Consider the following 24,505-nt stretch of genomic DNA (forward strand, 5'->3'; position numbering starts at 1 on the left):
TTAAAAGTTAGAACAGGAATGCTACTATTAGCTTTGAATTTAATGGCCAACTAATAGAGAAATCAAATGTTCCTATGGAAATTTAGTGCCTATCTAAAAGTTCTGGATTTGCTCTGTCTCAATGCCATCAGGATACCATTTGCAAAGAGGACGAGAATGTCCAAAGTCTGGTCTGGCTTTTCATTCAAATAATGGAAGAGTTTTTGATTATTTTTCTTAATTTTTTAAACCTACCCAGATGTCTGTAGATCTACTAGCAATATGTAGTGATCATAAACTTCCCACATGCACAGCACAGGTTTTTTTAAGCTTTTCATATATATTTTTTCTATACATCTAAAAAGTGTTCACACCATACTTACTCATATGGAAGCATATCCAGTATAGTGATGACATCTTTTCAATCTTTTAACATCTTTTAAATGAGTGACAACAACAAAATGGTACAAGGTTACTTGCTGCCACAGAATAACCAACCACTTAAAAGACTGATTTTATTTTTCTTTGACCTGCATATGCTATCTTTCCCCAGCATGTCTAAGATATGTAATGAAGGTGCTAGGCGAGAATCTTTGGGGAGAGCATTCCACAAATGGGGAATCACCGCAGGAAAGACCCATTACAGTGGTACCTCGGTTTATGAACTTAATTCATTCCAGAAGTCTGAAACCGTTCTTAAACCGAGGCACGCTTTCCCCAATGAGGCCTCCCGCCGCCAGTGCCCTTCCACCATTCAAATTCCGTTCTCAGACTGAGGTAAAGTTCTAAAACTGGGACACTACTTCTGGTTTTGCCGAGTTTGTAGACCAAATTGTTCTTAAACTGGACTGTTCTTAAACCGAGGTACCACTCTATTGTGTTTGATGGATAATATGGGCAAGGCTGATCGATATTTCTTGGCTCATTGCAGAATGGAAATTATCATTTATCAACTTAAGCTTGCTAAAGTTGCATTCACAAAATGCCACAATCCCTACTAAGGTTACATAATTTGAAGTGCAGTCTTGATATTTGGAGAAATATCATCCAGATAGTACTCTTGTATTGACAGTGCTCAGCAAATCCAGGGGAGTTGCTGACCCTGATTCCTTGTTCAGCTCCTGCACTTGTGCTTTGAACACTTCCAATTCAGGCACATGCTCCACAATGTCTACGTACAATGAGTAGTGAAGTCCGAAGTCAGCAACACTTTTTTCCAGCTCACTTAAACTCAGATTCTTCAAGTTATTTCCAGACAAAAGAGAGAGAGAGACTTCTGAAGATATAGCTGACATGGCCTCATATCATGGCTTCATTTCTGTTAAAATTCTGTCATAAACTGTATCTACGGTATTTCTTTTCTAAAGCTCTGTTCAGGAGGAATATACGGGCCTTCGTTGGATGCACTTTCATGAAACCTTTCAAATTTCTTCAGCCTCAGTTCGGGAAAGTTGCCTTCTAATCCCATCACTGTGCAAGATGAAATCTCTGACTGAACTTTGCCAGTTAAAAAACTGGGGCAGGATTATTGGGAAGATGGAGAAGACATGGGGGAAGGGAAGAGAAAGGGTGTGCTGTTTGTGTCCAATACACACTTGCACCCTTCACGACAGAAGGGTAGCTCAGGGAGCAGGTGGAGAAAGAATGAGGTACACACCCACACTCACACATGCAAATGGGGAGAGTAGTATGCAATTCTCCATTTATAATGAGGGAGGGAGAATAGAAATGCACTCTTCTCTCTCCCAGCCCCCCATTTAACAGCAACAAGAACTCCTCAGAGCAGGGGTCCCTCCACGGGCCAGATTGCATGCGCACATTAGCACTCACGGCTGCAATTTCCGGCGTCTGCGTTGATGCGATTTATGGCATCTGCGCATGCGCAGATACGATTTATGGCGCCACAGAAGTGAGTCCCCATGCTAGTTTAGCGCAGCACGTGGGGACTCGCTGAGCGGGTGGCTCGTGGGCCGGTTAAACTACCCCCGTGGGCCGCTTGTAGCCTATGGGCCTTAGGTTGCTTACCCCTGCTTAGAGAAAGAAAGGTGGAGAGGTCCATCATTCCTCCACCTTTTCATTCAAATTCTCTCTCTCTCTCTCTCTCTCTCTGTGTGTGTGTGTGTGTGGTCAAGACAGGCTTGGAGGAGTTAAAAGCCTTCACCACTGCCTCCAGGGTCCCTTCCCCTACACCCAGTTGGCGAGCGGGCATCAAAAAGACGGTGGTGGCAATACCAGCCATCCAGTCACCCAACCCCTCCACACCCTAATCTCAAATTCTTCCAAGGCGAGTGTCATCCAGGTAATCTCTATCAGACCAATCTGGGGGTGATTTTTGCATTCCCTGTGGGCCTGCACCCTGGGGGGGGGTGTTTTGCCAACCCCCAGGTACACACCTGGAAGTACCCCCAAGCTACGTACCTGCTCCTTCAGAGGGAGTGTAACCCCATCAAGAGCAGGCTTATCTGGATTGAGCTGCACTTTGTTGGCTCTCATTGGCTCCATTAATGAGGCACAGCAATGGTCCAGCATATCCACTGCCTCACCTGCAGATGTAAAGGTGAAGTAGAGTTGTGTGTCATCAGCATATTGCTGACAACATAGTCCAAAACTCTGGATTACCCCACTCAGTGGTTTCTTGTAGATGCTAAACAGAATGGGGGATAAAATAAAACCATGTCTCAGTTTTCAGTGGCTCCCCAGAGCATGTAGGGCCCTGTATATGGGCTCTACTGGGAGGGGGAGGGGAGGAACCTGTTTTAAAGTAAACAAGCTGCAAGCTTGGTCAAAGGCCAAAGCTAGGACAGAAGCAGTTCAGAATGGAAAGGAGGCAGCAATGTTCCCTCCACTCCTTTCAACATAGCTTCATTCAGGTGGGGAGCACCAGAAACATACTGCCCCTTTTCCCATAGCACTCGGAGTTGTCTTTAACTGAAAGAGAGACCTGCCCCCAACGTAGTGCTCCTGTCAGTGGCTTAGATAATGAAGTGATAGAGGTAATCGATGGGATTTGCTCCACAGCAATATTATCCACAAAGGTCAACACTTTACTTTTCCTGTAAGGGGTTTCTGATACACATATAGTTGGGAGACACCATTATACTTATTTATTTAAATTATTAATATATAGCTTTTCCCTGCCAAGTCTTCAGAGTGGTTTATAACCACTAAGTCCACATACTGAACATTATATAAAAGCCACATTTCAAAGTTAAGATAGCAACGACAGGAGGGGAAAGTGTTTGGAAAAATAGAATAGGGGACCAAAAACAAACGCAAGCCAGCACTAAATGAACGTTTCATAAGTGGCCAACACACCGGTTGCCAGCCTTCTCAGCTCAGGAACACCTGAAGCAGGACCCCAGAAATGGTTTTTAACTAACCAAGAGATTTGTATGGTCCTTTGTATGGAAGATTTGTATGGAAGCCAGTAATAAACTTTTAACACCAGTTTGATATGGTCAGACGAGCAAGTTCTTATATTAAAGCAAGAGGCCATATTCTGAGGCAGTTCCCTCCACCCTGGCTGCAACAGAGTATTTACTGAACAGATTCATAAGTTGCTTTTCAAAAGACATTTGACACAAAGCAGCATTATAAAATACACGTAAGATACAAAATATTCAAGGTCTACTAGCAGCAGGCCAACTGGCAGGTAAACTGTCACAGTTGCTCCCTGTTGCCAAGGGGACGGCAGTAGTATACATGCTCGGCTTTTGTTTATGTAAGGGCTGTACCAGCCAAACGTCAGTTTATGACTGGTCATTTGGTGAACGTTCCATTCACATCTATTGGTCCATAACAATGGCTTGGAATTCTTTCAGAAACAAATTGATTGGTTGGAACATCCTAGCTGAACTATGGACTATGAAGAGCACTGGCAAGGGACTCAAGAAGAGGCTATGAAGGCAGAAGGAGGGACAGGGGGACAGGGACAGACAGGGACAGGCTAAAGCCAAAGCAGCAACGGTGGCAGGCGTGTGAAGAAGACTGAGGAGCACACCAGAAAGTTAAAATCAGAAGAACTGCAAGAGAGTACCATACCCAGCTATCATATCATCATGGTAATAACCTGTATAGTACTTATTTAGAAAACTGTACCATTACTCATGTGTAGAGTGCCACTGTCTCCTCACATCTATGAATGGAAGAAGAGCTTCCATGTAGGGAGGGCTAAGTATAATTTTTATATAACACTGACACCATATGATACTTTTTATTTAGAAATTAAGCCATACAACATGACATACGTTTTTTAATTAATGTGTTGTTTATACCTACACAATCATTGTTAAAAAACTAAACAAATATCTTTTTTAATGTTAGGAAAACTTGCTTCTGTCCCATCCCCCCCCCATTTTTTTAAAAAAATCAACTTTTAATTATAAAAATCATGTTTCCCCTTTAAATTAAGAGAACAAAGTGTTCCAACCAATAGACAAAAAAGTGATTGTTTCATCTGAGCCAGAGCACAGCAGAACATATTTGCAATGCATGGTGCAGTTCTGAAAACATGAAGCAATAATCTGTGTTCATCTTCAGAGTACATCACCCCAGACTTCTCATAATCAGCCTCTGTTATGTCTCAGATGAGGGAGAATATCTTCCAGGTTTGGGGAAGGGTGTAGAGCGATATCTAGACAGCCAAAGGGCCCAAATTTTTCGTTGTAGAAATTCACTAACAAACTTACAAAAATTCAGCTAGAAATAATAGTGGCAGCATTTTTTTTCATCCCAAAATACACCAAATTAAAGCTAGGGAAGGGGTTTCTTTGAAGCAGATCCAGTGGTGGAGGAAGCCTCTCCGGCACCCAGTGCGGGGCAAACCGCCCATAGGTGTGGTGCAAACCGGCCACAGGGGTGCGGCAAATTGCACACGCAGCACCCATACAGATGGCACACGGGTGGCACCATACAGCGTGCAGCGCTCGCATCCCCAGCAGGTGGATTTTTGCAATCGTCATCGTGAACATCCTCCCACTGACCACGCAAATACGCCCGGCATGCAGCACTGCCAGCCAGGGTGCAAACACTGCCCACGGGGGGGTGCCAGCGCCGCCTGCCAATCATGAAAATCCAACTGCTGGTTGCATAAAACCGCACCCGCCGGGGATGCGAGTGCCACCCTGGGGGGGGGGCCCAGGTTGATCGCCAGGCGTATTTACACAATCAGTGGGCGGATTTTCACCATGACAATCGTGCCAATCACGAAAATCCACCCGCAGGTGGTGTGAGTGCTGTCACACTGATCTGCCCGGGGGTATTTTGTCACCCCCCCCCCAGGCATGACACCCAGGGCGGACTACAACCCCTGCACCCTCCTTGCGACGCCCCTGAGCAGATCCACACAAGTTTTCTGGAAATACTCTAGGAAAATACCCTGGAATTGCTCACGATTCAGATCTACCTGCCCTGCCTCACCCAGAGTGAATGCAGGGGAATGGTTTATATAGAGTCTATTGCAACATACACACAAGCCATCCACTATTGTGCCTTCCAATTCCTCAATTAAAAAACAAATAAATGCAAAATGATTCAGCAAAACAGATTTTGGAAAGAGACTCACAGTTGTTTGCTAGCAAGGTCACACACCCCCTAAACAGAATGAATAAAGTTCCTAAAAGCAGGAACTGCTCCCTGTTACTTCTTTGATTACCTATGAGATCAGGGAAACAGCTCTGAGCATGCTTAGAACCAATGTAGTCTAAGTGAATTAGATGAATATGTTCTATGTGGGGCTGCCCTTGGGCCTAGTTCAGAAGCTCCAGTTGCTGCAGAGTGAAGTGGTCAGGGGGCCTGCTGCCAACAACATGTGGCACTATTGTTAAAACATCTGCACTGGTTGCCCATCTACTACAAAGCAAGGTCCAAGCTCCTTGTATTAACTTACAAAGCTCCAAACAACTTAGATCCAGGGTACTGCAGGGATGTCTGAACCCTTATACCTCAGCTCAGTCACCAATATCATCTACAGGAGCACCATTGGTCATTCCCTGAATTGGTTAGGCTCATTTGACAACAACAATAAATTAAGCCTTTAGTGTCATTGGCCCAGTTCTGTGGAATGTTCTGCTAATAGAGATTCAGCAAGTTTCAAGTTGTAGGTGCCTGCTGAATTCTTTTCTATTCTGCCAGGTTTATACAGGTAATGAACAATAAATCTTCTCATAATAGTTAGTTGATTTCTGATTTTTATTTCTGTATTTATTTATTATTGCATTATGTATAACTGTTGTTAACTACTCTGATATTTTTTTTAAGAATAGCGGTATATAAATATTTTTATAAATAAAATCAAAAGAAAATAAGAGTGTGTGTGGCTTTGAGATTTTGAAAAGGAATTTTTCAAAAATTGCTTGACATTTTCAGTGGGAGGGCTGTGCCCCAGCAGGTCCAGTGGGTGAGCCTCCACCGACTAGAAGATTTATCAGAGATGAACAATACACACATAAGAACACACAATTCTTCTTCTCTCTTTATTTTAGATTCTAAGGTTGCATTCCTATTCACTCTTACTAGGGAGTAAGTTTTGCATTGCACATATTGGGACTTAACATATTTACTTGAATATAATGTGCAACAACAACAACATTTATACCCCGCCCATCTGGCTGGGTTGCCTCAGCCACTCGGAATGGCTTCCAACACACATATAAACAATCAAATATTAAAAACTCAGAGTAGATCCACATAAATTAATGAACCAGGTTAGGTCCATTAATTTCAATAGGACTACTGAGAGGAAAACTTAGTTGATAACAACCCATTGCCATCATCTGTGCATCATCATCACTGTACACATGGCACCTTCCAGAGGATGAGCGATGCATGAGTTTTTAAGTTTGCACACTTCACGTTTGTATAGCTTTTTAAAGAATTGGGGGTGAACTATGCTCCTCTAACGACTCTTCAACTTGGCATTTTTATTTGACTGAAATTCAGGATTTAGTAGCATTTGTAATAGTATTAATCACATTCAGGGTATTTATTTGTTTGTTTCTTTTTTAAAAAACCAGTCTTAATATATTGACATTATGGTGATTTGTTTCAAATTTGGCAAGTGCTAATTTAAGTCAAGGTAGACATAGCATGATAAATATGTAAGAGTATACTCAGCCATTCTGCATAATGCTTTAGAGGACTGATGGACATTTATCCATGCAGACACCGATAATGCCCTCTAATTCTACTTCCCAAGTCTATTCTTGTCAAATATTATCTGCAAAGTCCCTGTGGAAGGGCTCATGCAAAGATGAAGCTGGTATAATTTTTTCACTTCTTTTCCCACCACCTGGTCACATATTGGGTCAAGAGTTATTTAAGTGCCAAGTGCCTGCTGTTAGAGAGCTAATAAAAAACAAGAGTCTTACAATCTTCTTCTGACCTGACATCCAAAACATCGCCCTCCCCTGCTACAGTACCATTATTTTGCTACCTTCAAGTACATCCCCTTAAATTTCCACTTTTTAATGTATAGGAATCCTATATGAACACAGAGATATGTGCAGGGAAACATTCATATTTACTTTTTAATGTATAGGAATTCTGTATGAACAGAGAGATGCATGCATTATTACGTGAAATACGGTAATTCTTAATTTTGGATATAAACTGGTGTTCAAATTATATATTAAAAGCAAAACTTTTTAAAGACTTGGTACCCCAGATTCATTTGTAGGTCACCTGGGTTTCACCTAAGCTGGACATCTTCAGAGGACAGTAGAATCCTCTCCTCTACCTGACTCTAGACTCATCCAAAATACCCCATAAAGCTGAGCACAAGAGAAAACTACCCTGCAACATACGATGCATAGAAATAGAACTAAATAGCAGGAAAACCGAACAGCAGAGCAATCATTCACTATTTTTTAAACAACAACAACAACAATAAGGATATCTTGGATCAAACCTCTTTTTTCCTCATGGTCTTTTCTCTTCTTTGTTTGACATTATTCCACTGTCCATGCACAGTCAGATGTGCCATTTCTGCTTCAAAATAAAATTCATAAAAAGCAATCCACAGATCTTGCAAGCCTGAAACTGTGTTAATTTTCTGATCCACGTTCTTGCCACAAAAATTAACCGGCAGTATGATAGCTCCAAGAGCAGACATCTGATTCTTGACATTTAAAGATACAATACTGGTGAAAAATAGTGACGCTTTATTAACTGCAAACAGCTTGTGAGGGAGTCAGTGATGTACTCTTAAAGAGTATAATCGGAACATTCAATAATTTCAGTCTTTCAACTTTGCATCCCCCCCCCCACCAGTCAGAGCTTTCTCTTTTTTAAAGGAATAACAGCTAGATACACCAATCTGGTCACTTCATGTAATTATTTCGTAAGGGCTTTCTGTATGTGACAAAAATGGATAGTAGGTTGGTTCACAGTGTACAAAACAGAATTGCATTACTAAATGTTCCAAGGGGCTCCAGTTTTCATCACAAAATAATAAAATGAAGGCAAATCCTAAGATTATAGAAGCTAATGAATGTCTGTTCTGGTAATATCAGGTTCATTGAGATTGTAATGCTAAATGAAAGCTTACTACCTCTAGCTCCCTTGTGACCCTGCTGTGCCTTATTGTATGTCTTGAGTGCCTTTTTAATCCCCCCCAATTATTCAGAAAGCTCTTGTTCTTTTCACATGTTAAGAAAGTGAACCAGTTCCTCATTGTATCCATTCTTTTTAACACTGACTCTTAGCAACCAAAATGCAGATTTATTCATAATTTGCATTAACTCCCACCTTCATCTCCCCATTTGGAGTCTCATCTCAGTGTAAGTCATATTTGGAACCAGAGGCAATGTAAGTAATGCAAGCAATAACACATACAGTACCTGAAGATACTGGCAAGACCGCTCTTGTTGACAAGTCTCTGATTTCACCACTGTCTGGTCCATGTTCATGGAAGCTTTTTGGTAAACCTCACGGGCTCTGCTCACCGTCAGTGTAGAGGACCAAGAGCTTTTTTTCATTAACTGAGCATCCAGATTTACTGGCAGGTTTGCACAAGTGGAACATTTGACATCATTATTGCTTCTGGAAGGCTTCACCGCATGTTCACTGAGAGTGTTGTAGGCTTCCATAAAGTACTGAGAAGCAGAACGGTCAGGGCATCTCCCCATAGTCATAACCCCACTTGGTCCATGGTAAATGCAAACATCATTGTCTAGGTTGTCATCCGAGCTCCACCATCCTGAAGCATTTGACCTGGATTTTCCTTCTGACCGCCGGTCTTTGCTCTTGCTACGTTTGCCATACCTCATAGTCTGTGTCTCCTCTGGGCTCGATTTGCCTCCATTGATGCTTCCTTTGGATGGGCCTTCGAGAGAATGAGACTTTGTGAAAAGCTTTTGAACAGAGTGAACCAAGTGACGGATCCTCCCTGGACTATCGCTACGATGTTCTACAGCAGTCCTTTTGTACTGTAAAGTATGGTAGCCATCTCGATTGAGAGGAAGCTGCCTTTCAAACTGGTCCAAAAGGTTGGCAGGAATGCGATTACTTTTACCGGCTGTTCCGTGAGGCACCAAAGCACACTCATCTTTAAGCTCGTTATGGGAATTGTAATGTCTCCGAGGGAAGGTGCTGCTAGCAATCTGATCATTGTAGGGAACCACGCATTCTCCCTGAAAAGAGTTCCTCTGAGTATAGTAAGAGTGATCTGCAGGATGATGTTCCACAGGATTTAACAAATATGGCTTCCTGTCAGAGTGATGTACCAGAGAGTCACATGCTGGTTCACAGGCAACCCCATGATGGTGGCTGCGGCTGCTAGATAATCCTTTCATCATTGAAGTGAAAAATTTCCCAGAGTCATCTGAATATGCTTATGTTACTCAAAGATCATCATGAAAGACCTAGAAAAATGGAGAATAAAAAAATGTGAAATGGTTTGGTAATGCACATTTGGTTTTGGGTTATTATAATTGTTGCTACTACTGAATGGCTGGCTCCAGACTAAGTCACACATAGTTCCTATTGAAATTAATGAGACTTATGTTAGTCACTACTAACTTTTCACATTAATTTCAGTGGAACGTAACTACAACTAATGTAATCTGATCTGACCCACTGAATGCTGTGTTGTGCTTCAGTTAGTAGGTAAGGTAGAAACAGCCCAAATAAATACGAAGTCATGTCACAACTGGATACAATGTGTTAAAAATGTATATTCCTGGGATATAGTAGTAAGTCATACATATATTTTGAGATGGTCACCTTTGGAGCAGAGTGGGAATGGATGGGAGGGCAGGAGCTTCTAACAAACAGCATCTGCAGAGCACGCTTTTGAACCCCATGCTAGGAGACACTTGAAATGCCTGTTACACTCAGTTGTCACCCTTATTACAAAGCTATGTCTTTGTTATAGTTTAATCACTAAAACACAATCCCCTAATAGAAATTTGGGGACCGACAACACTGACAACAATTGGCAATGCTGTGCTGATGTCTCCTTCCTGCTTCCTCCTGCTAACCCCACCCTAGGGAGCTAATTCCTATGAAGCCATAGGCATACTTGAACTCTGGGTCAACACATGAACCTAGAGGCTGTGCAACAAACATTGGTACTATGGTGACTAGCTGAGAGAGTCACAACGGTTCCAGACTTCCAAGGTAGCACCAGAAGCTTGTGACTCTTTGGCTACATGGAATTCTGACTTCTGCCACAGGTCACAGTAGAGTTAGAGGTTGTTGTTTGGCTGTGGGATGTCTAGACCCTAGGAGTGTCTGGTGCCAGGAGGATTATAGCACAGTGCAGTGCATCAGGTTTGCAGATCACAAAGGCACTATACAGAGAAAACTGAACACACTGAAGTCTCATTGAACATCTAGTTCAACCTTTAAATCTTATGGGATAAAATTGGACTGAACCAAGACCGCACAGTGATATTTCCAAACAGTCAGTTATTTGCTTCTGAAATTTTTTATTTACTTACTCCTAAATTTTATATTTTCTCATGATAGCAACATATGCCTTGGTATATTTATTTGGAAATAAGGTCCACTGAAATTGGAATTGAAGGTAAATATATCTAAGACTAGATCATCATTAACTTACAGAAAGAAGTATGTCTCAGGAGCTAAAATATAACCAACTCGAAATTATTTTTCCAGTCTTTAATGCCTGTCTTAATAACTGTAGAATGTGTGGTTCTCTGCTTTTTACAAGACATATTGCCAAATAAGCTATAAAAAAGTATTTTATTTTACAGTGAATAGCATTTGGAACATACAATCAAGTTGAACTCAGTGCTTTATCCAAATAAATACCACAGAATTGTATAGAATTGCAGAGCTGGAAGAGACCCTGAGGGTCATCTAGTCCAAGGATGGCCCGAAACGCTTAAGAAACATTATAAGGTGCCATAGCAATGGGTCAGGTTTTGCCATATACAGAGTACTTAGTGTTTCCGGCAGCGTTGAAAATATTTTACAACTTTACGAGTTCTTCTGGAAACATGGGGCTAAATTCAGCTCCCCCATTCTGCGAGCAGAAGCCATTGCAAGGGTTTCTGCTAGCAAAACAGGGCTCCCCCTGCTTTGTTTTTCCCAAAGCCACTTTGGAAGGTTAGGAGAACCCCCAGGAGAGTGCATGGGTGGAAGAGAGGGCAGATTGATCCACTGAGCAAGCAGAAGTGGTGGCACTGACAGAATGAATTCCACACATTCCATATTATGCTGAGGAATAGTTCTGATTCCAAGAGAAGTGGAATCTGAATCGTTTTGGCTGCAATCCTATAAACCCTTAGCTGAGAGTAAGTCCCATTGAACTCAGTGGGATTTAATTATGAATAGTCATGCAAAAGATAGCGCTGTTAATTTTTTTATAGCCGTACTGTCAAGGCTAGTCCCATTCTGTTCAGTTTTTTGGTTCCGGGTCCAAATGTATGAACTGCTAACAAGGCATGGGCGTCTGTCTTTTCCTTTTGCAAAGCACTACAGAATATGCTTATGATTTAGAGTGCAAGTAGTCCCATTGACTTCTAGCTCAGCATGTTGTAGGATCACTTTAGCTAATGATAAATTAATCCTTAACAGAGAGTGTCACTAAGATTGCAGACACTGCAGGAGCCGTCTTCTAACACACAATTAATCTGAGTCACATCCAAACACCACTTCAAGGTCTGTAAGTACTGAAGCAGCACTAGGTCTCTGAGACATGCCAGCACACTTAGAGCAATGTTTAATCAATTCAGCATACAGCTACCATGACAGCAGTCCTTTTTTTAAAAAAAAGGAAAAAGGGGGGGGGAGCACTGAAATGATTCATGAAAATGGTGGATTGTAATAATTGAACTCCTACTGATCTGACATGCACACAGATTGATCTTTATGAAAATGCCAGACCAAAAGGGCCTTTATAATCAATAATTTTGGTATAAGAATAGTTATACATATATGCGTTTGCTATTGCCTGATTTTGTTTGCTCTTCAGTGTTAATATCTAGTGCTCCTTTGGAGGAACAACATAATTCCAAAAAATACAGTTATACAGTCTCAGGCCACTTTGGTACCTGTATTTTGTGAGCCCTTACCATGTCCTCAGAGGGAATGAAAACCTGAATAACCTTCCAGTTTCCTTGTAGCACAGATATCATGCAAGATGTAGGTGAAGGCCTCACATTCATTCAGGACCACATTTTGGAAAGGGCTGCAAGACCACCCAAAATACTTTGAAGTTACTGTGAACATGATTTTCCTGTCATTATGCAAAGAACAGATGAACAGCTAAATATATAATCGATTCACTTACAAAACATGAGCTAAAGATGCTCCAACAGCCCACACAGCTCAGTGTGAATGAGATTGGGGAAAGATTTAACCTGACTATGCTACAGGAAATAACGTGCTGCACTGCTGCTTGATCTGTTCTGTCAGATTATGGCCAGCCCCATTCAAACAAAAAACAAAACAGAAGGCATGTGATATTGCAGAGGTTTTAAACCTTTTTAAATCCACGGCTCCCTTAACTAACTACATTCTTTCTGCAGCACCCCTTGCCCTCAGAGCTGAGAGCCTCTCGCCCTTTCCCCAACACCCTCCCTTGTGGAGTGTTCCTCAGCCTCCTCTCCTTTCCCCTCTCCTTGGGAGTTCTCCGGGCAGCTGCTGCTACTACCCCTGGTCTCCAAGTGGTCCCCTCTGCCCCAAAGAGAGGTGCCTCTCTGAGGCACCATTCACCAGCAGAGCTTAGAGCCAGGGCTGCTGCAATTAACAGCTGTGCAAGCCTTTGGGAGGCAGAGATGTGAGAGGGCATCAGAGGAGGGAGGGAAGGAAAGACGGACAGAGGCCAGTGTTGTCATTCAAGGCACCCCAGGGTGCCACACACACTGGTTGAAAACCACTGCAATATGGTGATGGGCCATAGCTCAGTTGTACAGCACATGCTATGCATGTGGAAGATTCTGAAATCTCCCGGTAGGGCTTTTAAAGACCCCTGCCTCCAGTTCCTGGTAGCTGCTGCCAGTCAGTGTAGACAGGATTCAGCTAGATGAAGCGATGCTATACAGCAACTTCCTATACTATTCTGTCACATTAATACTGTCACAGAAAGGGGGCACAGACTGGCTATAAAAAGTAACATATTCATTACAATGCAGCACATTACATAATTTTGGATAATTTCCTTCTGTGCAGTGCGTAACAAAAAGGTACGTTGAGTACAGAGGCAACATGCAGCCTGTGCCTGATGACACACTGTACTCCATGCATTCAAAGCTATTTGGTTTCTGAACTGTGTATGTACACACACACACACAAAATATATTTATATTTTATTGAAAATTTTCAGTGAACAAATAAAACAAAATAAATTTTAAAAAAAGAATCCCCAAAAGAAAAAGGTGCTTGAAACTGTAATAGAATACAATATAGAAGTACAGGGCTTTTGTTTCAGTAGGAGTTCACTGGAACTCAGTTCTGGCCCCTCTCAAGTGGGCACCATTGCCAGTCTAAGATAACAAGGGTGAGTTCCGGCAGCTCTTTTCCTAGAAACATAGCACTGTATAGGTATATATTTAATGATATTATTCCGGTGATATATAATTATTAACAAGTCATCATGATTTTTATAAATGCATTCCTGTATTTATCCACACACAATCTGTTTCTAAAAGCAACCCAATCCTATGTTGTAAGGGTTGTTACACGGGCAACCCAGTCAGATGGGCAGTGTATTATTATTATTATTATTATTATTATTAGTCCATGGATCAAAGGAGACCAGAGTATTATCTTTCCAGTGAATCAGTAACAGTCTTTTGGCAGAAGTAAAGGTGTGAAGAGTCCATCTACGCTGACCAGTTGTCAAGCCAATTGGGATTTTCCTGGCACAGCAACGTTGGCTCAGGTGCCTTCCTCTCTACAGCAAGAGGGCACCTTGCAGGCAGAAGGAGCTCCTGTTCTGATCCCTACTGCTCTGCATAATCACCTTGGTAATGGCAGGAAGCTCTACTACTACAGCTTGTCAGCCCAGCTGTGGGGAACAAATAAGGCCCTGCTGACCTCATGCAGCTGCTATCTCACTTGTTATCCTATGGATTCCTGTTTCAGCCCAGGCCATGTGTTTGCCAGTACTGGACCTTGTCACTTGCTTTTGGAACTTCGGTTGCTGCTTTGGGACCTTGAGGTCTTTGACTACGTTTCCTGCCTCTGGCACCCTGGCTACTACCACTAAAACATGACCTGTGAACGCCTGCACTACTCACCTCTAGCAGTTGTACTGACAACCAATACCTCCAAGGGCCCTGAAAGAGATTGACTTAACTGGGTCCTGCTACATATTAGCAAGAATTCAGCCTCTTTCACAACTAGAAAGCAGTTTTGCACATGCATGCTGGTTGGTGTCTTGGAATGTTTTTCTAGAGAGGGCCATTGACTTCACAGGGTACTTTTCAGGGTCTCCCATAGGAAAAGAGAACTGAACAATTTTCTGAACATGGATGTAACACAACTTGTGGCACTTTGGATCGTTTGCAGGAATGCTTTTGAAACGATCAACACAGCCACTGCAGGTAGTCAGGTCTTCCTTCCACCATCCTCTTCCCCCATCTAAATCTACAGTATTATCATTTCAAAAACTTAAAAGAGGTATGTCTAAAGCCAAAGCCTTTCTGTGTGTATTTTAAGGTCAGCTGCTTAATCAGAAAACCCCTTAATTTGTCTGAGCACAACGATTTTCCAGAACAAACAATATCCCTCTCTCCCCCCAGTACTGTTTGTATGTCTTTATGTTTGCTTTTCAGGACAATTCCAATTAAATGTACACTGCATAAATTCGTGTACATTAAAAGGAGGAAAATATGAAATACGTTTATGGAAACTAACTTTGTCCTAGAGCCGGGTGTCACTTTTTGTTAGGTAACAAAGAGTGCTGCATAACATATGACTCATATGTCACATCAAAATGATTGGTATTCAAAGCTTGGAAAGCTTTCAATGAAATAGATCACTTATGGAAATAATAGAAACTGTGAATAATTTGGAATAATGAATAAGAAATTTTCTTGTGATCTATTTGTGAATGAAAAAGGGAAACATTCACTGATCAAATAATTTGCTTTAAAAATCATTTTATTTTTATCTTCACTACCACTACTACTACTGACACCTGGCCATTTCATCAGACCACCTGAACTGTTTCCATCCCAACTGGTCGTTATAAGAATAGTAACTTTAAGAACTGGTGCCTGATCTTTCTTCCTTCCTCTTCCCTTCCTATCCCTTTCCTCTTGTAAGCCTGAGGTCAGGGACTGCCTTATTACAGATCTTTGTCAAAGGGCTCTTGCAGCAGAAGAACTTAAAAGCAAATGAAAACTATCTATATAAACAATACATACAGCTACAATTCCGCTAATGTAGGACAGTGGACAAACTAGCCCCCTGGACTGCCTGTCTGGACTTTACATAAAAATAATATCCTCCATTGTTCAGTTCATTAATTACTGCTTAATTAAGGAAATATCATTAATAAAATTAGTGAAGCTATTCATGGACAACTGGGAAACACAGTTTTAGCAAATAAAGAGGAACAGTATTATGAGGGTTTTTTGGGTGTGTGTGAGTGTGTGTTAAAATCTAATCGAGCCTTCTGTTTCCTGGAAATAGCGAAAGTAGCTTTCTGGTGAACTGATGGGGGATTATGGTTCTTGATGTGGCAAATGGATGGGGCACTGTCCCTCAGTGATGTGACCTAGACGTAAACTTGCAAGCTGAAGAGAGAGTAAGAGCAATGCTTGAGAGCAACATTTGAGTTCTGTTTGAATTCAAGGCTTTGGCTCTGGGAGAAACAAGACCCTTCTGGGGTGTTAATGCTGTCTCCATTGTAGGCTCACGTTGCATATATGTGTAAACAAACCATATATCATAAAGACACCATATTGTGGTGAAACCCAAACCCTGGGTAAATGCCCAGAAGCCCAGGAATCTTTGCTTTGTGTAGTTCGATGGAAAGATGGAGTATAGATTAAATAACAAAATCAATGTATATTTTTAACTGTCTGGGTGGATTCTACTGTAGTTCTATCTCACCACACATATCCCACCTCTCTGGATGTAAAAATATAACAGGAGAGTCCTGGTGCTCTCTCTAAGTCAATTGGTGGTGGCAGAAGGAATTTTAAAGGATGCCTGGGCTTAGCAGGGTAGTTCAGTGATTGACGTGAATGACCCCCTAGGGACAGGCTCCAGGGACCCTAGAAATTTCACAGCCCCACTCACACCAATGGGACTATACCAAAGGTATAGCTTATTTTCTCCAGCTTGCCTCTACTGAGTGAGATAATCCTTGACTATGATCTGAGCAATAAGGAGCCAATTGCTACCTTAAAAAGACTGGAAAATGTGTCAGATGCTACTTCTGTGTAAATTCTTTTTTGCTTCACAAGATCAAAGTAAAATTAGACCTAGATACAGATTATATTCAAGGATGTTCTGCTGGGGATAGTGAAAATAATGATGCCCTAGAAAAGAATCACAGCTATACATTGCAAGTAATGAATTTATTAACTCTTCACCAAGAGCTGCTTCAAGTTCCAGATCAAATTACCCAATCATGTTTGAGTCCAGCCCTTCCAATTTAGGAAGGCAAATGCAGGGCTATTTACCATCTCCTATTACAGCCAATACAGCTATACAGCTAATGCAAGAGATGCTATTAAGAACACTTCAACAAATTTGTTTACAGCAGAATCTGAAGCAGATAGCTCTTATCAGCAAGCAAGTAGACAAGGGTTGTTGTTTTTTTAATTTAAGATCTCCTTAAGTCTTAGCTTAAAGGTAAAGGTAAAGGGACCCCTGACTGTTAGGTCCAGTCGTGACCGACTCTGGGGTTGCTGCGCTCATCTTGCTTTATTGGCCAAGGGAGCCGGCGTACAGCTTCCGGGTCATGTGGCCAGCATGACTAAGCCGCTTCTGGCGAACCAGAGCAGCGCACGGAAACGTGGTTTACCTTCCCTCCAGAGCGGTACCTATTTATCTGACGTACTTTTGAACTGCTAGGTTGGCAGGAGCTGGGACCGAACAACGGGAGCTCACTTCGTTGCGGGGATTCAAACCGCCGACCTTCTGATCAGCATCCTAGGCTCTGTGGTTTAACCCACAGTGCCACCTGCGTCCCTCTTAAGTTTTAGCTTACCCCATCTTAAAAGTTCTAGGGCAAGTAAGAGCACTTCAAGCTGCATAGTCTTGGTGCAATGTGACATACAGCATAACCCAGCAACTGCTTCTCACATGTTATGTTAAGTCAGCTAAGTTATGTTAAAATGGGCAGGTGAGAAGTGAAATGTTCCAGGCCTTTCCGCAACTCTACTCCACATTCATACACACCTCTCCAACGATCTTACTTCTGCATCCCCCAAAGGATAAAACAAACATCATTAGCTGTACTTCCTGCTAGTCATAGAATCATAGAATTGTAGAGTTGGAAAGGATCCCAAGGGACATCTAGTCCAACCCCTTGCAATGCAGGAATTCACCAATAAAGACACTGCAATGGGTGAAGCATGGCCCATTTCCCCAAATTTACCCTACTCTATTTTCCCACTATTCTAAGACAGAAATCACATTGCTCAATTACTACCACTACCCCTACACCTACACACACACACACACACACACACACACACAATTAAGGGTGAATTAGGTAGTGCCAAATACATGGGGGCGGGTTTCCTTAGTGGTAGAAGTGTGGACTAGTATTACACATTACACCACACAGTCCACAAGTGCAGTACTTCACTTTCCCCCCATATATATGAATGACAATCATTAAACTGTATTATAGAAAATAAAGGTATGCATTAAGGAACGTAATGGGACAGGATTATAATCATGGCATGCCCCTGATTTTATCCAATGCCCAGAGCAAGAAACAGATTTTACTCCCTCTCAGTTGTGTGTCAGACTGCAACCTATTTATTACTCTGCCCCATAAAACTTGGTAGGAATAACTGAAACCTTAGAGTCACAGTGCTGTTAGGCTAGGAATGTCCAGAGTGAGGAATTAGGGTAACTCTTTATCGCCAAAAGTACACTTACAAGTTAGGAAAAGTCATGTCTATCTGTCCCCAGCTTTAAATAGCTGATATATTCTTATTTAAGATCTGTTTGATTCCTGTTGTATCATGCTTTCCCATCCCCCTTCTTATTGCTGCTTTTTGGGGCTCACTTTTAATTTATTGTTTTAGTAGATCGGTTCCTTGTGGTAGCAACGCCTTGCATCTCCTGGGGCATTTCTCACCTGGGAAGTTTTATACTGAAAAGTAGGATATAAATCTGTTGAACAAACACATAATAAATAATATACTGCAATCAACCCTGGTTGATTATAAATCCCCACAAATGCTGAAGTTTACAAACTGATCTAGCAGTTATTTCTCTAGAAGTAAAGACGATGCAGTAAAGACAGCAGCATTTAGCTTAATATGAAAAGACAATGAGCCAAATTATTGTTTTTGAAAATATTCTATTAGCTATTTTTTTAAAAAATAAAATGCCTTGCAAGAGCTTTCTCTAGCTCTATATCTTTCTCTCCATCATCTCTGGAGCAGTTACTATGGTCTTTAATGTCTTGTCGACCTGGTCATGATCAATGGCACAAATCTATCTTTAATAAAGAAGCCCTTCTTCTAATCTTTCTTCCTGTCACCAGTGCCACTGAACCTCAGAAGCTTCTGAGTATTCTTTACACCTGACTTATCTAGAGGGTTTATTTATGTTTCTCATGTTTCTTTTGTAACCTGCAGTACAGAATATTGGAGAGAGCAGGAAAGGAGATAAAGCCATTTATTACTTTCCAACAAGCTCAACTTTAAACAACATTTGCCATAGGTTTTCATTCCAGGAATATTTACTGGAGGATTTTGTCTAGCTGCTAAATGATCCTCTCCATCTTTCATCAGGATTTGAAAGTTACTCTGATAGTTGAATATTACTGTTTTAGCAAAAGTCATCTAAGACTGGCAAATATAATTACTTCCACTGTAATAAAATGAAACCATTTTTATTGCCCAAGAGACTAGCAATAGTGAATAACAGCAGATGATAACAGGAGGCTGTTGAATATTTCATTTAACCCAAGACTGTTTATCAAAGCTGTCAGATGGATTTTAGGCAATATGCTCTCAACAATACTACATCTGCATATTTTTGGGATTCAATGATTAGAACTACAGCAAAAAAGTAGAAATTACTTCAGCTCCCCTCTCACATTCTTAATCAGGTACCTAAATCTTGCTGCTTTACAGATCTTGTTAGTTTGAACCTGAATGTTATCATATTCAATCAGTCCTCCTTTTAAAATGTTGTATCATTGCACATGAAAAGAACATATTAAGGCAATAGTATAATAATTTATAGTCTTCAAACAATAAGGGTCCTTTTCACACTAGGACCCTTTGGTATGCAAGAAGCTGCTTCATACACTGTCAGAAAACGGGTCCAACTTAGTGATGCATGGATCTGCCAATTTCAGTTCTCTTAGTTTCTCAGTTTTCCATTCTTAAATTCAAATTTCCACATTTTTGCAGCAATTTGTGAATTATTATTTTTTAAAATCCTCATAAAAACTCTTCGGCATTTTAGTGCAAATTTCTCTTAATACATTGACTAATGGACACATTTATGTAAGTAACTTCTGTTTAATGTAATGCATTTTGTATGTTATTTTCAATGATTATTGGGGACATTTTTGCCTAACATGCCAATTTTTGTAAACATGGCCTGGCCAATTGCAGAATTTGGGTAAGTGTGGTTCTCACATTGTTTAGAAAAGTACAAATTTGATAAATTTAGCTTTAATTTCTCCTCCATCCCCCATCCTTAGTCCACTTCACTTAGTGTAACTAAATGGGAGAAGTTCCCTGGGGTTCTCCCAGGCCTAACTGGAAATGCCAGGGATTGAACCCAGGACCTTGCACATGCTAAGCATGAGCTCTGTGTATTTTATCACTTCTGATAATTGCCTTTTTGCATCCAGCTCTCAGAAATGGAATTAGTACTGTGGTTCCATGCACATTTAATATAGCACTGTATTTTCCATAACAATCTCATAATGCCCATCTCCATTGATGAAGGCCTTAGCAGGTTTCCTTAGAAGTTAGTCCCATTTGGTTCAATACAGCTTACTCTTTAGAAATGGGCACTGAGGGCTGCAGCCTTCATTTAGCAAGTGGTCTCCCCATTTGGTTTGTTTTAAGGCAGCTTTTGCTTATACTGACTTATCAGCTCTTTTGTTAGCTGTTTCTTAGACTAGTTCCCTTCTGGCCTGGTTTACGAAATTACTAATTTCCTGCTAACAGCCCCACAGAGAGCAGTGATGAAGCCCTACAGAAATACTGAACTCCATACTCATTTGCACCGGATAATAATATCATTTATTTAATATATAAATTATCCCAAGGAGATTCACAATAAGAAATTACAATAAGATACATTTATTAAAACCACATTCAAAAGAAAAACACTTTAAAAATTCACAACCTCAAAACCACTTCGGACAGCAGAATCAATGACGCAAACGAAGTGTTTAAAATATAGTTTCCTTTCCCATCGGATCTGAAGAAGTCATTTCATTGGAACTGCTTGAGAGAATCAAAATGTCTTAATTTAGCATCTAGAATAGGCATGGGGAACCTCAGATCCAGGAGCCAAATGCAGTCCTTCAGGCTTTCTCACCCTTGGGACTGCCCCATTGTCCGCCATCCACACCACTCCTTGAATGATTTTGCCTGGCAAGAATTAAAGCCGCCACACATGTGAGAGACTAGTACTCTATTCCGGACTGGCCATGCAACAGTCAGGAGATCAACCCGTGAATATGTGTGTGCATGCATACATACATGCCTGTGTGGTGTGTGTGTGTGCAGTATCACTTAATAAGGCTTGCCAGCCTTTTTACTGACTTCTCCTTCTGCTCCTTCAACAACAACTTGATCTGTAAGATATTAACAGGCAATAGTGCTTATCTCTGTACAGTGGAATGCTTTACCTGCTGATTTTTGCTGATCAGCCTAGTGTTAAAAAAGAAACAGACTGGACCAGGGTTCCCTCCCTTCTTTCTTTCTGCTTCAGTTAATAACCTTTTATCCAATGCACTCTGCAAAATAGTGGCAACCACTTTCTATGTTGGGCTGCTAAATTATATGTGGCAGCACAGGCTGCATGCACTTGCATTCATAACAGCGTCAGCACATAGCCACTAGTGATGTTTCTGCATTACCTGCTTTGGAATATCAATTTACCCAGCTTGCTTGGCTCTGTTACAAATTTGAGATGCATCTCCCCCAGACTGCTCCAGCTCAGAATGTCAAATGAGATTCCTCATTCTATGAGATTATGCACATGTGCAGTCAGAATTAACAGATCAGGCATCCAAATGTCAATTGCTTTGTAACACATGCACAAACATTCTTAAATGTTAGCCTCCTTACTCTAATTGCTTTGAACTATGCAAACCCTGCTTTTGCTTTTTGGCTTGATTCACACCATCACTTCAAAACACAGTTAAACTTAATAATGGTTTAAAGGTGTACATGCAGTATTCTAGTGCATGGGTTGAAAATAATGGGTGCTTCAATCTTCTCCCACTCTCACTGTTGTCACATGGCCAGGAATAAAGGCATGGTTTGGTTTGGCATTACATCCAAACCCAGGCTCATGGTTTGTGTGTTTGCAGGGACAGATGCACACATAGATTGATGCTTTGCATTCTCTAGTTCTTCCACTTCGGGATAAAAATGTCAGACCCAAACAATTCCGGCTCGGTGGTAATCTTATATGAGACATGGTAGTTTAAAATTATGGAAATATGATGTTCTGTAGTAAAAATAAATAAATCTGTTCTAGTATAAGCATGCTGCTATTTCTCATTTGTTCTAGCTCAGTCCAGTGGAAATTAACATGAGCTTCTCAAGTGCACACTAACCAATTTAGTGGAAAAAGGTTTATTGGAATTGACTAAATAATATATTTGCTATGGACATCAGATTCCTCATGATCCACCTTCCAAATCATTTTGCACAATTTACCATGTAAATCAGTGCTATTACATAGATACATAGCATTTCCCTGTTCTTAATCCAAGTAATTAGATTAAACAGTATAGAAACTCACTTGATTAAGGTTTTACCTACATGTGAATCCTACTAAACCTTGTGGGCAACTCACCAGAGGTCTATTGATCCCTGTGATGCATGCAACATCTAGCTGAGATCTAAGTTGGCTATCATTAACGCTCTTGACATAAAACATGCAGCCTGCATTTCTTATTCAGCCACGTATTTTAAAGGCTCTACAACACACACAGTGAAAATGCACAAGTTAAACAACTATGAAAGAAGTAACCAAAAGTAACGTGTTGCTGAGCACTGACAATAGGACTTTTCAAAATGGAAGGATACACAGGTTTCCACAAACCTGCTCAGCGGGTTATCAAGGTTATTCCCTTTTACAAGCGGGATGTTGAGTAGTGCATGGGCGCTCTCCCCCGGCTTCTCGTTTATGCTGCGGTTTGGACCAGATGAGAAAGCAGCAGGACTTTTTTCAAAGCAGCGGGAAACATTCCTCCTGCTGTTTGCATTCTTTAAACTGCAGCACTAATACCAACTCCTCCCCCCAGCTGCAATATTATGCCATCACTAGAGGTATGAGGGAATACAGAATTATAAAATAAGTTACACTATACATCCGCCAACCTCCATTTTTGGTGTTTGAACAGGTAGAACAATACTGGCACCATAGTTATGCTGTTGCCAGGCCTGAAGAGTGGAATATCTTCAGAAATTGCTGGCACAAGGGATATTAGTCACACCCTGCTGTTGTTTAGCAGAGCTGGCCCAATGTATTTTTCTGCCTGAGGTGGAGCAACAAATGCATAGTACCCAAGGCCAGCCAAGTTATTTTAGCATATGAAGAGCTGCTTCCCCTCATGGCAGTAAAAATGATGGTGATGATGATAACAGCAAATAGCAATAATAATACCTAACTAAGTTCTGCCGTTTCATGAACCCAAAATCAGTTGCCCCTCTCTTCCTGATGGTAGAAAGTAGAGAATAAGATGGCGCTGTCAATCATTCTTTAGAGAAAATGTTGCTATGGCATTTTGCAAAAGTGGCCATCTGTGTGTGGTTTTTAAAAAATAATTATTAAGCTTTCTTTTCCCCATGAATGAATTAAATCTTCATCACTATGGACTGCACACCACTAAACAAGTGTTCTTCATACATGCCAGTTGTTTCCATCATAATATACATCATCATTCTGTCTAATTACCCTTCTCTCTTCACCCATCAAATTGCAACTTTCAATAGAAATAAAACAGCTTCTTTTCTGCTTTTTGAATGAAGAATGAGCTCATGCTTAACAAAAATACTAGCCGGACATAACATAAATTTACTGCTCATCTGCTGTCAATACTAGGAAGTATTTAAACAGATCCCGCTACTTTAACATCCTGTGAAACTGGGAAAAAGAAATGTCTTCCTTCTGATTCGCACTTTCAACATACTTACTTGCTAATTCAGATTATAATTTTCTTTCTACATCTATAGTGTAGTCACCATCCATGTCTGGGAAAAGAGTATCATATGGTAATTCTGACTAATTGAAATAAGCCACTGTGGTTATTTTAATTATGGAAATTATACAATTATAGAATGTATCAAAATTATAAAATATATTAAATTGCTGTGCAAAAGGTTACATTCATACGCTGAATAGATTTTAGATAATTGCCCTGTGTTTTATATAAAACTTCTGAGGAACTTATTCAAATCTGCTGCCCATTATTCTCGCAGAATTATTCCCAAACTATTTCTCTCCAGATGTTGTGAGGCTCCTGGCTCTCAGCATGGCCAATGATGGGAAAATGGTACTCCAATAGTTTCTGGAGAGCACCAGGTTGGGGAAGGCTGTCTTAGAACAAATTCACCAATTGGGTATCCTCCAGATATTTTTGACTAGAACTCTTATCAGTGCCAAACCTAATCCTCTGTCCTCACCAGATACTTACAAAAAGCAATATTTCATT

General features: G+C 40.9%; 1 protein-coding gene across 11 annotated transcripts in view; it reads right to left on the reverse strand.

The window, feature by feature from the left end:
* DLGAP1 (DLG associated protein 1) overlaps window positions 1-24,505 on the reverse strand; it is a 289,837-nt gene that overhangs the window by 93,239 nt on the left and 172,093 nt on the right. For 9 of the 11 annotated variants that reach the window (XM_081873841.1, XM_081873847.1, XM_081873840.1 and 6 more), the window contains one exon: window positions 8,817-9,839. In XM_081873841.1, coding sequence (XP_081729967.1) covers window positions 8,817-9,773 — 957 coding nt within the window. In that variant the 5' untranslated portion in view covers window positions 9,774-9,839. Of the gene's footprint in view, window positions 1-7,885; window positions 8,252-8,816; window positions 9,840-10,200; window positions 10,318-24,505 lie in introns of those variants that run through there. The other 2 variants (XM_081873850.1, XM_081873842.1) reach the window with 2 other exon arrangements.

The sequence above is a fragment of the Podarcis erhardii genome, assembly GCF_964252035.2.
Source record: "Podarcis erhardii genome assembly, chromosome: 8".
Taxonomy (NCBI): Eukaryota; Metazoa; Chordata; class Lepidosauria; order Squamata; family Lacertidae; genus Podarcis; species Podarcis erhardii.